Source organism: Gastrolobium bilobum, unplaced genomic scaffold (assembly GCF_033153095.1).
Source record: "Gastrolobium bilobum isolate Gb01-03AN ecotype WA unplaced genomic scaffold, APGP_CSIRO_Gbil_v1 utg99448, whole genome shotgun sequence".
NCBI classification, from domain to species: domain Eukaryota; kingdom Viridiplantae; phylum Streptophyta; class Magnoliopsida; order Fabales; family Fabaceae; genus Gastrolobium; species Gastrolobium bilobum.
In genome coordinates this window covers 23,384-40,854 of record NW_026898044.1, presented here as the reverse complement: position 1 = coordinate 40,854, position 17,471 = coordinate 23,384, and the positions used below count along the sequence as shown (strand labels likewise).

At 31.4% G+C, this 17,471-nt stretch overlaps 1 protein-coding gene across 4 annotated transcripts; it reads right to left on the bottom strand.

Annotated features, from left to right (window-relative positions):
- Nucleotides 1–2,929: 2,929 nt before the first annotated feature.
- LOC133312360 (probable disease resistance protein At1g61310) lies at nucleotides 2,930–14,570 on the bottom strand. 4 transcript variants are annotated; one of them, XM_061513529.1, is made up of 3 exons: nucleotides 14,427–14,570; nucleotides 13,837–13,933; nucleotides 2,930–4,735 (listed from the first exon to the last, which is right to left on the bottom strand). In XM_061513529.1, the coding sequence occupies exon 3, from the start codon at nucleotides 4,733–4,735 to the stop codon at nucleotides 3,785–3,787; it is 951 nt and encodes a 316-aa protein (XP_061369513.1). In that variant the 5' UTR covers nucleotides 13,837–13,933; nucleotides 14,427–14,570; the 3' UTR covers nucleotides 2,930–3,784. The 4 variants fall into 4 exon arrangements, 3 of the variants coding, with proteins under 3 accessions (XP_061369513.1, XP_061369515.1, XP_061369514.1); XM_061513531.1 differs by having other exon boundaries at nucleotides 13,837–14,020; nucleotides 14,427–14,548; XM_061513530.1 differs by having other exon boundaries at nucleotides 13,837–13,938; nucleotides 14,427–14,548.
- Between the last annotated feature and the right edge of the window lie 2,901 nt (nucleotides 14,571–17,471).

Sequence of the window (17,471 nt, the reverse complement as noted above, 5' to 3'; positions counted from 1 at the left end):
GGAAATGCATGGGATAAATATCTTCCTCTGGTGGAATTTTCCTACAATAATAGTTATCATGCCAGTTTGGGCATGGCTCCCTATGAAGCTTTGTATGGCCGTAGGTGCAGGTCGCCTACTTGTTGGGCAGAAATTGGTGAGAGGCAGTTATTTGGGCCTGATATGGTCCAAGAGACTACCGATCAAATTATGATGATTAAGGATCGATTGAAGAAAGCACAGAGTCGCCAAAAGAGTTATTATGATGCAAAGCATAGACCCCTTGAATTTTCAGAAGGGGATCATGTATTTATCCGTTTGTCTCCGGCTACGGGTGTTGGGCGTGCTCTAGGAGTGAGGAAGTTGAGTCCTAGGTTCATTGGGCCCTACCAGATTATAAAAAGGGTCGGACCTGTGGCTTATCAGCTTGCCTTACCTCCACATCTGTCAAATTTGCATAGTGTTTTTCACATCAGTCAACTTCGAAAATACGTGCCGGATGAATCTCACATTGTACAGCCGGACAATATCGAAGTAAGAAAAGACTTGAAGTTTGTTGTGGGACCGTTTAAGGTTCTAGCACGTGATGAAAAAGTGTTGAGAAACAGGACTATTCCCATGATCAAGGTACAATGGGAAGGATTGACTCCTGAGGACGCCACTTGGGAACGGGAGAATGAAATTCTCCAGCAGTATCCTGAGTTTGATGTCAGGTATATGTTATATTTGATATTTGATTTTGTGGGCAAAATCCTTAAAAGGTGGGGTGAATATAATGACCCTAACTGGTAAATCTTAGTTAGAGATTTAATTTAAGGATTTAAATGCCATAATTAGATTCAGTGAGCGATTTCGAGTATTTTTGACTGTAATCATGACTATGTTATGAACAGTGCGTTCTGCCGAAGAATTTACAGTTTTGTGAATTAACGGGTAGAGCTTAAATGAGCAAAATAATTTTAGGAACATAATTTGATAATTCTGACGACAAATATGAGTTCAGAACAAAAAATTGTATAGTCTGGCACTTTCCGTGAAAATCTCGTGAATAGTGTTTTTACCGGGTATTTTGTACTGCTGTTTAAGCAACCGGTAGAGCCCAGAAACAAATAATTGATGAAATAAGAATAAGAAAGTCCAATATATGCCAAGCAAGTCAATATAGGCCCAAGAAAATGATAAGTTTATAAGTTTAAGTTTCATAAGTAAATGAAGTACAATTAGTGATTCACAGTGCATTTCGTCAAAAACGGTGCAAAAATCATACTGTGAATTATGAATATTGTTTGTAAGAATTAAAAAAATTAATATAAATGATTTTAGAAAAATAAAAATATGTTTGTAGCATTGAGTTAGTTCCGGGTCAGTTTAAGTGAAAATACGCGAAAGAAAAACATCTGTTAAAAAGTCACATGTGGCTATAAAGCTTTGTCATTCAAGTGAATCACTATTCACACAACTAAAACTCCTTTCTCTCTCTTGCAAGCCGTGGAGTTCATCATGGAAGGGGGGGTTTAGGGCTTTATTTCTTTTCTTGATTTCTTCTTGAATATGCCACCAAATCCAATGACCCACCACATGAAATTGATTGGAAACCACTCAATGAATCCATTCCTCCTATCCATTTGAGCTATAGTTGAGTGTGTGAAGAGTTATTCCTCCTCTCATTTTCGAGTTACTATTCATTGGAGGAGAAAAAGTGAGTTTTTGATGGAGCTTGGCTTGGAGGTTGCTTTCTAGGCTTTGGGAAGTTGATTAGTGGTAAGAAACCTTTGTTTCCATGATTTTATTTTGATGGTTTGTGTCATAGAAATTGTGAACATATGTTGGTGTGAAATAAATTAGTTTAAAATTTGAATTGATGATGGATTGATGATGTGTTGGATATAGGAATGTGGAATAAGCATATGAACATGTATAAAAAATTGGAAAAAAAATCCCATGGTGACATACCCTAGATTTCGGCCTTGATAGGGTAATTAGGGATGATGCACAAAGATTTATTGTATGTATTGGGAAGGTTTAATGTGCTTGAATAAGAGGAAATTTGATGAGTTAGTAAGAATGTTAAATTTGAAAGAAAATCCTTTGAAACATACCCTTGATGTTTCGTCCTTGAAGGATTTAAAGAGCTTGAGATTCCCAAAAATTAAATTGGAACTTGGTATATATATATATATTTATGTACGTGTAGTTGTTAAATTAAGTGAGGAAAATGTATTGTAAAAGAGAATGATCCTTGGAAATTCCCTTAAAGGATTCGACATATAGGGTGTTTAGGGAAAGATGTTGTCATATTTTATTTTAATAAAATATGTGTGTTTCAAAGTATGAAAATGATAAGGCATGAAGTGAAATGGTTTGAAAAGAAATCATGGAAAAATATATTGATTTCCTAATTTTAGGCTCACGGTCCTTTAAAGTAAAATGTTATGATTTATGTTGGAAATTCGTAAGGGAATGGATGATTAAATTAAAGAACACCAACGGTTATAAAGAGGTCTAGACTTGTGTATTGGCATAGGATTGGCAAAAATGCAAAGAAATGAAAAGAAGCGATAAAATGTGTGCCTTATGTGAAAGCTAGGCATGATGGCATTTTATTAATTGGTATTTGTGGATTCTTGCTCTAGGTGTACCTAGGGACAAAAAAGGAATCAGAATCTCTTGAAGATATATAAGTAACTTGTGCAACAAGTAAGGGTATTGGTAAAGCTTCAAGAGGTAAGCTCTATGTTTAAGGAGTCTTTTCCTGCTTGAGTGCTCCACCATGGTTAGTGAACTATGGTTGGACTGTATGACTGTGATTTAGATGCTTTGTATAGATGCATTCATATAGAGTTATTTGATAACATGATATGTTTTGCTCTGATATGACTTCTGTAATATGATTTCTGTAACAATCTCTGGCCATTGATTGTATAGTACCCGGACGTCCGCTTTGGGGTCCTCCCTCGGGACTGATGGTGTACTCCTCTGATATGTCTGGTTCCGCTTTGGGGTCCTCCCTCGGGAACACGTGCGTTGATTTCCGCTTGGGGTCCTCCCTTGGGAATGACGGCGCACATCTCTGATATGATATGGATATATGCTCTGTTCTGTTATGATATCTGTTATATGTTGTATTTGTATACTCTGTATCTGAATTTCATGCAGGAGTGAGCCAGGGGTATGGAGAATTCTCTATAAACCTGGAGCTTATTGAGATTTGTAATCTCACCCCTCTTTGGGGACATATTTTCAGGGGCCCAGATTTCCGGTGAGTCCTCACTAGGCAGGGACACGACACGTGGCTGAGGCAGTTGACAGACCGGATTTTGAGTGGCTGTAGGCTACTACCTTTTTGGAGTGTTTGATGGATTTTAGTATTTTCGCATTTGATGGATCATGATATTGATCCTTTATTTTGTATATGGCCTGTATATGTTTTGTACATGTCTATCAGTTTGATGCATGTACATTTGAGTATTCAGGAACGTTATATGATGATGTAGTATTCAGATAGGTTTATGTTTTGATGGCATGCTGTTAGATTTAGTGGCACGGAGCCATGTTATGCATGCGCCCATGTATGGGTATTTGATTATATTTGGATATCTGGTATTTCTGAATTGATATGTTGTATAAACTGCTTATCAGGAAATGCTTCTGAGTGGGATTGGAAAATCCCCAGTTGTCCGATTTATAGAGGAAACTCTGCCCGATTTTCGTTTACGCCGAGTAATAATTAAGCTAGAAAAAGAAAAAGTAGCTCATATTTTTGTAAGTTAAGTCTTCCACTGTTTCTGTTTGTATCATATGTATGTTAATTGAACCGGCTCGAGACGGGGATGTTACACCATGCGTCTTCTTCTGATAAGAGGTCCAGTTGAATTATCTTCGTGCATCCTATTGACTTGCATACCCTTAGATTGCGTGTGGTTAGAAGAACTCTGCAACCGTTGTGATTGTCACTACCTGGAATCCCTATTTCTCCAAATTCGATATTTTCCCACATGTCATCCAATATTAGAAGAATTTTCTCACCATTGGTTAATCTCTTCCACAGTAATCCACGTCGCTCTAATTCGCTCTTATCCTTCAATTCCAATCCCAAAGGTATAGCAATATCATCTTGAATCTTTCTTTTGTCGGGAGTGTCTGACACTGTAGTAAATATGACTTGTTTAAATTCTTCCAATTTCTTAAGTTGCTTGCCCACTTCTTTTGCCAATGTAGTTTTACCGGTGCCACCCATACCTTGCAATACGGTTATATAGTTGTGGTCATCTCTCAGTGCATTCAAAAGTTCTTCGTATTTCAACTCTCTGCCTTTGAAAGAAATGTAATATTCGGAGGAATAAGATTCGACACCTGGAAGATGGGGGGAGACTCCTTCAGTATCCAAGTTTTCTTGCAAGAGTTTTCTAATCTCCTCTGTCTTTTGGAACAGTGTCTTTCCCTTACTATATCGCTGCCATATGCAATTAGGACAGCCTCCAAAAAACCCTGCCTTTTCTGTTTTGGTGTCCTCTTGAGTGGACTCACGAACTTCCTCTAGCCAACGAGTGACACCATCTAGAGTTACTCGTCCGTTTCTTGTTGCCGCATCAACTAGTTTTTCCACTCCCTTCTGTTTTGCTTCCAAGTTTCTTTTTTCATTTTCATAATCTGCAACAATGCTAGTGAAGCAACATGCATATCTTGATTCTGCTATTGCGCAGTCGATCAATTTGTCCAAACCCTTCTTTGCCAATTCAATCGGGATATCCGTCATCTAAATCAAGATCAATAGATGAAAGTTAGTCATAAATCTTCTTTTTTAGTAGACAGTCATAAATCTTTAACAGCCTCCTATATATATATTATAAAACTGCATCTGCATGTATCAAATTCACATATAAAAAATTCTGCCTTACCAACATATGTAAATATTTTATATAGATATTTAAATGATGAGTTTAATGTTTCTTCTGGTCACCGAAGATAAAGTTACATTCAATGAGTCCAAAACGAAATCATTTTGGGTTGAAAGATTAAAAAATTATAAAGGAAGAAGAAGAAAAGAGTTAATGGTAAAGGACTGAATATTTTGCAGCAAATAACATGTTTGATCCTTTATCTCATTATAGTAATAGTAGATTTTGCAGTATACCTCTTATTCTAAATTTAACAACTAAATTTTTTCCTAAAGTTATCCCACATTCACTTCAATGGAATCATGTTAAAGTTTTAAGATATCGTTCGTTCAAAAAAAAAAAAAAAATTCAGATATCCTATCCTATCTACTAATTGGTCTTCTGATACCATATTTTTGTGGAGTTTGTTGTCTTGTTAATTAGTGAAACTTATATCTACCAAAAATAAAAATAAAAGTTGTGAAACTTACTAAAGCCCATATAACATAACCAGTGTAAATCTATCTCAATTGTTTAGCACCATCAAGGGATAATATATAATATAAAAATAAAACAACTGATTATTTAATTGGCAATAACGTCACAGGTAGAAGATTTTATTAGAGTATCTTGTACAAATTCGGATAAAATATGACAAAAAAATTAAAAGAAAATATTTAAAAAATTTAAATATGCATAATTAATTAAATAAAAATTAAAAATTATATATATAGAAAATGAAAAAAATATCTAAAATTATAAAGAAGATATGCATAATTATTGAAAAATAATAATGTTATCCAAAAAAAAAATTTAATAATTAAGAATGTTCACTAGATGGAAACCCAAAAAAAGGGGAAGAGCCTAAGATACCCAAACACAAGCTCAACTACCTGCTTGATCATATCCAAAATTAAGAAGGGTCCAAGGAAACATTAGAATTGGAATTAGGAATCTAAGGAGGATATTCTTATTGGGGTGATTAACCATTTTATCCCTAATTAAAATAATAATTAATAATTGGTCCTGTTCCAAAACTATACGTCCTTTTATCCCTACTTGATCGTTAGACTGGTCCAACTAATCGATTAGAAGAGCTAAGTAATCTATTAAGTCTCTAATAACTTAGGCCATCAGGGGTGCAATATGCTATGAAGAGCAAGGTGGTGAAGGAAAGCGATGCCTTAGGTTTTGTTTGGAATTTAATTTTAGGACCGAAATGAAAGGAAGAGGATGATTTTATTAATCTCTTTCCTTATTTGTAAGTTTAAAAAAATGAAGAGAAAGAATTGAGAATTTTCACAAAATCTTCTAAAACACTTCTTGTTCTTAAAATTCAAGTTCCCTAAATTTAGGGGTTTGATGGAAAAAAGATTACAAATTACATCTATCATTAGCATTAAAATATGAAAACCACTGAATCATTTTTTAAATGTGACACTATTAAAAAAATTTCAAATACCGAAAGAGTTTATCTATACAAAATATTCTGCTAAAAATAGTGATGCAATTTTAGACAAAAATCATATTTTGTCAAAAACAGAGACAAATTTTTGTTTCGTCGAAACTCAAGACGAAATTAAAGATATAACAAGATTTGATCATAATCACATACAGTAATTTTTTACAGAAATAAAATTCCATCAAAACTCTTGACAAAATCTAAGTTCGGTAGAAACTTTTTTGCCAAAATTTTCGACGAAAAATATTTCCGTCAAAACTGTCAACGGAACACATTTCTATAAAAACATTTCAACGAAAAACATTTATTTCGACAATTTTGAAGGAAAATAATTCTGTCAAAAATTTCAATACAGAAAAATTCCATCAAATTTTTTTACAAAATCTAAATTTCGTCGAAACTTTCGACAGAAATATTTCCATCAAATTTTTGACGAAAAATATTTCCGTTGAAATTTTCAAGGGAACACATTTCCGTCGAAAATTTTAGAAGGAAAATATTTCCGTACAAAATTCCATCCAAATTTTTGACGGAGTCTAAATTTTGTTCAAAGTTTCGACGAAAATATTTTCATCAAAATTTTCAACGGAACACATTTCCATAAAAAAAAATTTGACGGAAAACATTTGCGTACAAAATTTTGACAGAAAACATTTATGTTAGAAATTTTGATGGAATTATTTTTTCAGTCCAAATTTTCAATGGAATTTTTTTTGATCGAAAATACTTTAAGAAATCATTTTTGTCAAAACTTTTGACAGAAACTAAATTCTGTTGAAAATTTTGATAAAATTATGTTTAATTGAAAATTTTGTCGCAAATTTATTTCAATCAAAATTTCGATGGATAAAAATTTTGTTGCCTTTCGACGAAGAAATTTTTCGAAAATGTATTTTTCGTCGTTTCAAATGTAGAAATTTCATCAAAAATATGATTTAATTATTTTTTTTGGTAAAACAAATTTGATTTATTTTAGTAGTGGGAAAAGTACATAAATACTTTTTTTTAAAAAAAAAGATTTTATTTTATTTGTAAAATATAATAATTATATTATTTTTAAAAAGGGATAAAATGGTTAAAATATCTTACTAACTTTCCATTTTTCTTCCTTATCATTGCTTTAACTCTCAAATAAGGGAAATAAATACCTTTTAATTTCTTTCCCCTCCCTCTCCCTTGAAACCCCTTCTTTTCCTTCCTCTCCAAACTCTCAAATAAAACCTTAAGTTCAAGGATGATTGGCGCACGAAACAAACGGGGGAGGAAATGGCTAAAACTATTTCTTATTACCGATTTCTAACATATCCACCTAAGTTTCTAAAGCTCACCACTTCAAGCTTTTGTTCAAGACTTCATGCCCAGACCATTTGTTCAATGCTAATTCGTGCTCGCAGTGCAAACCTCTTCTGGTCTGTGCACATCATTTTCAACACCCATCAGGGCATGTTTGGTAGGGTTGTGCCTGGGTCAGGTCGGGTCAGGTTTTTGTCCGACTCGACCCAACTTGGTTTTTATAGGTCAGGTATTTTGACCCGACCCGCTTTAATTTGATCCAAGTCAGGTCTGACTTGGATTAGATTTTGTTGAACTAGTTCAGAACCAGTTTGGATCTGACCTGACTTGGTTTCTGAAGTGGGTCTGATTTGGTTTCTGAACTGGGTCAAATCTGACCTGACCCGTTTTTTACTTGGTTTTCTCACAAAATTTTGTCAAAATTTTTACGTTGCAAAAGACGAAAATTTCGTCACAAAATTATTTTTTCGTCGAAATTTTTACAAAAATTTTTTTCTATTTAAATTTAGTTTCCCTCGACAGTTTTGACGAAAATGATTTCTTCCATCAAATGTTTTAAACAAAAAAAGGATTTTGTCAAAAGATTTGACGGAATGTCTTTCGCTAAAAATTTCGACGAAATTTTTTTTTTTGTCAAAAAATTTAACGAAATTTTTTTCGTCGAAAACTTTCGCCGAAATTTTAAATCTGTAAAGAATTTTGTTGAATTTTTTTGCCGTCAAAATTTTATGATGACGAAAATATTTCCGTCGAAAACTTTCGCCAAAATTTGAAATCTGTAAAGAATTTTGATGAAATTTTTTGCCGTCAAAATTTTTTGATAACGAATATATTTTCATCGAAAACTTTCGCCGAAATTTGAAATCTGTAAAGAATTTTGATGAAATTTTTTGCTGTCGATATTTTTTGCCGTCAAAATTTTTTGATGACGAAAATGTTTCCGTCGAAAACTTTCGCAAAAATTTGAAATCTGTAAAGAATTTTGATGAAATTTTTTGCCGTCAAAATTTTTTATGACGAAAATATTTCCGTCGAAAACTTTCGCCGAAATTTGGAATCTGTAAATGAAATCTTTTGCCGTCGAAATTTTTTGATGGAAATGTATTTCGTCGAAATTTTCAATGCAAATTGTTTTGAGGAAAATGTTTCATTTGAAACTTTTAACGAAATTTAGATTCTCTAAAGAATTTAGACAAAATATTTTTTCTCTCAAAATTTCTTATCGAAAAATTCTTGTCAAAAAATTTTACGATTTTTTTTTAAAGAAATGTGTTCCTTTGAAAATTTTGATGGATATATTCTTTATCAAAAAACTTGACGAAAATATTTAGTCGAAAATTTTTGATAGAAATGTGTTTCGCTAAAAATTTCGATGAAATTTTTTTTTGTCAAAAAGTTTAACAAAAATATTTCTGTCGAAAACTTTCGCCGAAATTTGAAATCTGTAAAGAATTTTGATGAAATTTTTTCCGTCAAAGAATTTCGATGAAAATGTGTTTCGTCGAAAGTTTTTATGAATATTTTTTTTGTGAAATATTTTGACGAAATTTATATTCCGTAATAAAATTTGACAAAAAAATATTTCGTCAAATTTTTTTACCGATTTGTTTTTAGTCACAAATTTTGATGAAAACATTTTTCGTCAAAAATTTTTGCGGAAATTTTTATGAAAATATTTTCCATAAAAAATTTTGACGTAATTGTTTTACGTTAAAACTTTTCTTTTAATGTAATTGTGATTTTTTTTTCACATAATGGGTATGGGTCAAGTTTTGGGTCAGTGGGTCAATATTAAAACAAGTCAGATCTAAAGCTGACCAAAATAAAAGTGGGTCAGTATTTACACCAGTTCAAAAAATATGGGTATTTATGGGTCGGATCAAGGTCGGATCAAGGGCGGGGCAAGTGAACCAGGTTTTTTGCACACCCCTAATGTTTGGTGCATAATATAGAATAAGGCCTGATAGTATAAGACCTGATTAAATTTTAATACTATCCAGCATTTAGTATGGTATTGTATAAGATAATATCCTCCAATATTTTAAAATTAATATATTAAAAAAATTATTTTAATATATAAATATTGAAATGATATATTAGTTCTTGAGAATTATACTTGAAAGCAATATTAATACATCAACCTCTTGTCAGGCCTGAATCCACCACTCCTAAGCCTGATTAAGTTATACAATATTTTGATGTATAAAGGGATCATGTTATACTATAAGATGGTCACATCAAACAACTGAAAATATCATAACATATAGTATAAGCTTATACTATCAGACCTTATACATCACACCAAACAAGACCTCAAGCTCATCGGTCTTTGCCCTTTTTCCATTTGCCTCAAGTTCTATTCTTTAGCCCGATACCAGGTTCGAAAACTCTTTACCTATTTCTCCCCTCTAAAAATTCTCTCTCAAATACCATATTTTTAATTTACTTTCTTCCCTTATTCTTAATCATTTCCTTCTCACCCAAACGCGACTTAGTACTAGGTTTATGGCCACTTGGTCGACAATTGTGACAATTTTTTGCCGTGGTTGGAGCAGAAAGCTGGTTCTAGGATTTCATCATTGCTTTCAATTGGGATTTTGTAAGAATATTGTTGCTGCAAATGACCTTGTTTTTCTTTGATAAAAGACTTGGTATTAATTGACAAAATATTAACAGTTAATTTAGGATCAGTTGTTTGAGGGTTAGATTCTTCATAACACAAAATGGAACATTGAAGCATTTTTTCTGTTTGTCTTATATATTTTTTTTATTTTGGGAAAAATGTTTATCCTTTTAAATGACACAACTTATATTCTTTCACTCTCACAAAGAGGTAGGACCCACGCCTTTATTTTTTTTGTCAACTCTCTCTTCGTTTATCTATCTCTTTCTCTCTCTTAAAATGACACAACTTTACATCCTTTAAAATGACACACACTTTTCCCATAAACTTTTATGTCATTACTTCTTTATATGTTGCTTGCATGTAGGTCTCTGTTTGCTTTTAAGATAGGGGAGGGATATTCTTACTACTAAATTTTTTTACTACTAACTCACTACCTATCTAATTACCATTGGATCAATATTTTCTCTTTTTTCAAAAACTTTTTAGCATTCTCTCTCTTTGATTCAATGGTGATTAGATATGTAGTAAGTTAGTAGTAGAAAATTTTGGTAGTAAGAATATCCTCCGTCTTTAAGATAACACAAACTGGAGATTGCATTTTAAAGGTTCCTCGCTTTTTGACTATTGTGTCCTTTTGACCAAAATAAGTACTACTTTATCCTTGTTCCAAAATATTTCACAGATTTGTCCCTCTTCGATTGTTGAGCGACCCATATATTTTTAAGTACATGACATTATACTCGAGTACATTTCGTATTATGAGATTTTTTTTAACATTTACTAGAGTATAGGACCCAGATACTCAAATATTTATTGTTGCACGCAATATACTCGAGTATATGGGTCATTTACTAAAACTTTCCTCCAGGAATTTTTCAACACGTAGCTCTCGAAAAATTAAGTGGAATAAAAAAAATCACTTGATTCGGACCCTTGAGTCAAAAGTTATAGCCTTTTGAAGTTTTACTTTAAAATTTTCAAAATTTTGTAATGCTAATAGGTTTTGTGATACCCACAAAGCTCCCTATCAGGTTACCCGAGTCAAGTTCATAATATTATGAGTATATGACTATAGAAACTTGTTTAATCCAAAAAGTCTTGTGAAAAAAATTTAACCGTAAAAACTTGTGAATCAGGTGACCAGATTAGGCCATAACTTTTAACTTAGATATCTGAATTAGGTATTTTTTTTATTCCACATAACTTTTTGAGAGCTATGCGTTGACAAATTCTCGGAGGATTATTGTTATTGTTGGAAAATAAAAATTCAAATAATATCATTCGCAAAGATAAAATATATCAAACGGGACACAAAAAAACATTTTTTGGAAAAAAAAAAATTGGACCAAATCCCTTATGAAGTTTTACTGTAAAATTTCCAAAATTTTATAATGGAAATAGATTTTTGTGATATTCATAAAGCTTACTCAGGTTGTTCGTGTCAAGTACAATATTATAAGTATATGACAATAGAAACTTGTTTGGTCCAAAAAATATAGTGTTCCAAAGTTTTACGGTTAAATTTTTTTCCACAATATTTTTTTGATCGAACAAGTATCTATAGTCATATACTCATAATATTGTGGACTTGACTCGAGTAACCAGAAGAGAGCTTTATGGGTATCACAAAACCTATTGATATTATAAAATTTTAGAAATTTTACAATAAAACTTCGAAAGATCATTACTTTTGACTCGGGCATTCGAATAAAGTGTTTTTTTATTTCACATAACTTTAAAAGAGCTACACGTTGAAAAATTGCCGTAGAAAATTTTTTGAACATTTCCTCGAGTATATTGCATAGAACAGAATATACTCGAGTATCTGGATTTTATACTCATGTAAATGATAAAAAAAACCCAGAATACATACTATACTCACTCGAGTAATGGGTCGGTCAATGGTCTTATACCTGTTTTGAAATTGTCCACTTTGATATTTGGAGAACATATTCCATGTCTACAGTTTTACTGGCGCACGTTATTTTCTTAAACTAGTGGATGACGTCGACAGTGATGGATGAGAAATCCAAAACCCAAACTTTACTGAAACGGTTCTTCATGTTGGTTCAAAGTAATTTTGGCTCCATGTTTAAAACACTCTGAACGGACAATGATTCAGAATTCCTTATTAATTCCATGCTCGAGTTATATGCTAACCTATGTTAAATAAACAACCAGTAATTTTCCAGAGCCTCGAAGTTCATTTTTAGTTTTTATATTTACATTTTGACCAAACTCCATTTCATTTTTCTAACATCCTAAAGTCTATTGTATAAGTGTTGAGAAATTACTAGTTGTGACACAAACTAAGAAAAAACATAGAAGGGAGAGTAGTGTAATTTAAACATATAATAGTAAAGAAGAGTATGATTATTCAAAATATTCATTTTATGATATGATGTTAAAGGCAAACTTAGGTTGATGACTACCAATCTAAACATGAATCCATTAGAATTCTTAAACAAAATTGCAAGAAGTACAGTTAATGATCTAAAGATTGCGGAGAATGATCCTCTGCAACTTCTTTCTTAAATCTAGGCCTTTAAAATAACTTTTCAGCATAAAATATCAAAGATATATATAATTTAATGAATAACAATCCTCATCTCATGAACTTCACCTCAAGCAATTTTTTTAGAACTACAAAGGATTCTTGTTCTGATGACAAAGAAATTCAGCCCTTAAAATAATTTCTGTAAGATAAAATATTTAAGGTTATCATATTATATTTATACATCATTTCTTTTGGGCTACAATCAATTGCACTTTTTCAGTTCTAATAAAAAGTTGATAAGTCATGATCTATGTAAGTGTATTATATAAGCCACTTAATTGAGTGATCCTTTTATTTAGACTTAAATATTTGTAATATTAATTAGTGTAAGTAAAAGTGCTGTGGAACTTATAAGCTCATAATTGAAAGGGGATTAAGATTAATAATTTTGACTAAATTTTAGTCTCCCAAATTTTGCATAATTTCCAAATCAAATGCATGCGACACTTTTTTGAGACGCAAAAAGCATGTAATAAACAAGTAAGCTAAATCTGGTGTTCTAATTTGATATAATTCAATTTATATAAAACATATATAAGCTAAATACCCCAGAAAATGAAAAGAAAAAGAAAACTAATTTTGAGTAATATACTGTTTGATTGTATTCTGGATTTTTTTGTTCTTAAATCTTTTTTGTAAAATAGTTAAGGAAATAGTTGTTTTCTATATTTATTTATTTTTGAAAGTTAAAAATCAAAACAGAAAAAAAATAAAACAATTCAGGCATGTTCTCTAAATTTGATTCTAAAAACAAAAAAATAGTTATAGTTTTCAAAACATTTTTTACAAAACAGGTCTTCACAAACGAGTTTTTTAATTTTTTTGTTCTGAAAACTAAAAAACTATTTTTAAAAACTACGGAGCCATATTGTTTGAATAGAGAAGGCAAGTCAAAGTGGCGAGCAAGGCATCAATAAGTGGATTTTAAAAAAATTAAAATATTAGGAAAGCATACAAATTCATAAAAATGCACCTAAATTCTGAGAAATGATACAAGAATGATATAAATAAGCAAGATTTTGGGTTAAATAGTTGGAATTACCTCTCTAAATTATGCACAGTCCTTCCACTCCATGTATTTTATTGCTTCTCTTGAGTGTGAACTTCTCTTGAGTGTGAACCGGATGCATCTTCTTTCCCTATACTACACCATGTTAATGAGATTCTTCTTCTCGTAACAAAATTAATCTTTTCGGATATATGCAGCGACACAGCCTGACTTTATTCTAATTGTTCAAAAATGGTGAACATTTTGAAATTAACATTAATCTTGTTTAACTATTAGGTTCAAATAACCCTAATTAATGTGAAATGAGAATTAATTTAAGGGAAACATAAATATGTATATCAATACTCAAAACATTCTGATCCGTATTAACGAGAAGCTTTTGCCAGATTTAATACACATCAATATATGGATATAGCATATCCATTGCTGAAGTTTTTGGCAAATAAAAATTAACAGTATATATCTAAGGCTTTAAACTGTAGTAAACATCAAATCAAGAACAGCCACTGCACAAACAAATGATCATGTAATATAGGAGCAGTTCACACTGAAAATGGAAATAACGTTCGGATAGAAAATGGAAAAAGCAGATATAACAAAAGGAGACCATGTGATGTTTTTACCTCATTGTTCAGCACATAGTTAAGAATTTTGAACTCTTCAATCTCCAGCAGCGATCCATTGAATATGTAAATGCATTCATTCAAAACTGCAAGTCTTGGCCTCATTCTTATAATCCACTCCTTTGCTAGTCTTTCGTTCCCTTTTTATTTTTGTATTTTTATTTATTTTTTAATTACTCTCACACCGAAAAACTTTACAGCTAGCCACTCATTTACAAGTGCAGGTATTGGCCTCATATTTGTTATCCTTTCGTTCGCGAGTCTTGTCTTGTTCTTTTTAGACACATCAGAGAAAATACCGAAAAAAGAAAAGGACACCTCAATTATTGGTCTCGTACAATCCATTCTTTTGCAAAAGCATATGATAATAGCGATTTATTCTTTTATCCAGTGTGGCGTGATGCACTCACACCGAGATGGGATATGAAACACGACACAATTTGACACGTTGGGATACATTTTGATATTAAATAAAAATTTTAATATATATAATATAATTTATATTTAATACATATGAGAGTCCATAATAAATCATATAACCAATCAAATATTTAAATTTCATAACATAAATATAAACAAAAATAATTTTTCGTAATTTGTTAATTTTTCATGTCAAATTTCATAATAAAAAAATTAATTTATAAATTAATTTTTTTATATTTAGTTAATAAAATAAAATTAAGACTAAAAAAAAACGTGTCAGAGCGTTGATTGCGTGTCGAAAAAAGTTGACTGCGGATCAAAAAAATATATCGGAAAGTTGACCACCTGTCCCAAAATGATGACACGTGTCCGCACGCTATTGTTTTTTAAAAAGTCGTGTAAGGCCGAGGCAACATAACAAGATTACCTCCGGAAAAAAAAAATTATTTGGAGGACGGGTGCGATATATTTTGTTCCACCACAGAGAATTATTTGATTTTTTTCATTTCAAACAGTTTATACGATACATTATAGCAATCTGGGATTTTATGATTTCCAAAAGTGGATTCAATCCCTAAACGTGATCATTTTACTTGGGAATCAAAGATAATAAAAAAAGAAAAAAAATGAATGGCCCGATCATGTCTCAACGGCCAATCTTCGACAGAATAGAAAGTTCCATTGGAACAATTCTTTATTTCTATTTCGAGATACCCGGTCTCTTTTTTTTTCTTTTTTTTTTCCAAAAAAAAATGTGGGGATAAATGACAAAAAGATATTGGAACATAACTTTGGAAGAGATGATGGAAGCAGGAATTCATTTTGGCCTCTGTGCTTTTGAGGTGGCCATTGCTTTTGTCAGTGTCAGCAGAAAAGATGAGGGGAAATTTGGAATAAGGAAAAAATTTTAAAATAATGAAAAAATGAGATTGGGAATTCAATTTATCAAGTTTAGCACTAGAATTATATAAAAAAAAAAATTCTGAAAAGTTGAATTTTCGAAATCCATGTTTATAAAGAAAAAATTTATCTTAAAATACCACAAAATTAGTGGTATACTGAGAATTTCATGTGATGAAAATATTTAATTTTTTATAATCATCAATATTTTTTTTTGATAAACTAATCATTAATATTTTATAATCAATCAAACATAACATAAAAAAATTATCAAAAAACTTATTTTTCTATCATATTTTCAAAAATCAAGATTCTCAAATAAAAAAAAAAAATTCTTCCTACGAGTAACTTGCACCGCTGGAGCTAGAGGTAAGTCGTAGCTATGGCCGACTTAAATCGTTAAATATTTATATTAAATTATATTCAAATTTAAAAGAAAGATATTGTAATATAAATTTGTTTAAGGGCTATGCTTTTCTCGTACTATTGGAAAGGAGGAAATCTCCTACACACTCAAATTTATGGTGGAACCCACACATAAAAAAATAAAATAAGAAACAAAAAAAAATTATTGTACACAAAACAAACTTTCACTAACATGAAAAGAGAGCTCCTGTACAACATAAGAATTCTTTTTCCCTTTTTAAATGCGTAAAAATAGTTATCTATCTTGGTGTCTTTATATGGAAATGCATAGAAAACTTTTTACACCTTTCATACCTGACACTCAATAATAATGATGTTATAAGAATGATTATTTAAGGTAACCAAAATCGTAACAGTGGATTCGAGTAAATTGAGTGGTACCTTTTGGTGAACAACATCTTTGCAAAGAAAAACAATAGTGAGTGATACGTATCCACACTTCATTGGACATTTGCTTTTTTGTAATCTGCAGGCTATTCTTTGTAGGCATGTAGGTTTCGATTCCTATTAATTAGTAGATTAGATTAGGTAGTCATTTTGTTAAAAGAGAGAGTGACAAAAGGAAAAGCATGATAAATTAAAGTAGGAAAGTAGGATAGAAAGTAAGATGTAGCTCTTCCACATCATGTGTGCGGACAAACTTAAGAATTAGGATTGTTTATTTTTGTTAATTGAATAACCGGGTGCTTGATAGGAGATGGAAAAAAAAAATTCTACAAAAATAGGGTGGAAATAGGGTGGAAAAATTTATTTATTTATATTTGTTAGGAGGTGAAGTAAAAATATGGCTGTGAAATTTTTTTTCCATCATTTATTTTTCCATATAAAATGGTTATGAAAGATTGCCATTGATGGGATAGAATTATATTTTTTCCATTCGGTGAAAAAATTAACACACAATATCAGTAAAATTAATCCAACATTCAAGAAAAAATTTGGCTTACAAAATACCTTTTTGTAACTTACCTAAGAAAAAAATTCCTCATTATATTTCCGGAACACCTTCGGTCTTTCACCCAGAAATCCCTTACGTGCATATTCTGTAAGTTTTCTGTGATGTAGGTTTTGACATTACAGAAAAAATACTCCGGTGCATATGGTGTCTCACAGTCAATTACTCAGCCCCTCTTGCTCTTAAGATTCAAAGAACTTATGAGATTCTTATGACTCCTGAAAGTTCAGAATACTTTTTATGGTCCTTGTTCGAATGGTACTCTCTATTGCCATGGTGGAGAAAAGAACTACACAAGATCATTCTATCCAAGGAACGAGAAGGAAAAACAAGAGAATAAATTT

Bases quoted from the DNA above. Each gene is read 5' to 3' on its own strand.
- LOC133312360 (XM_061513529.1), bottom strand. From the start codon at position 4,735: ATGACGGATATCCCGATTGAATTGGCAAAGAAGGGTTTGGACAAATTG.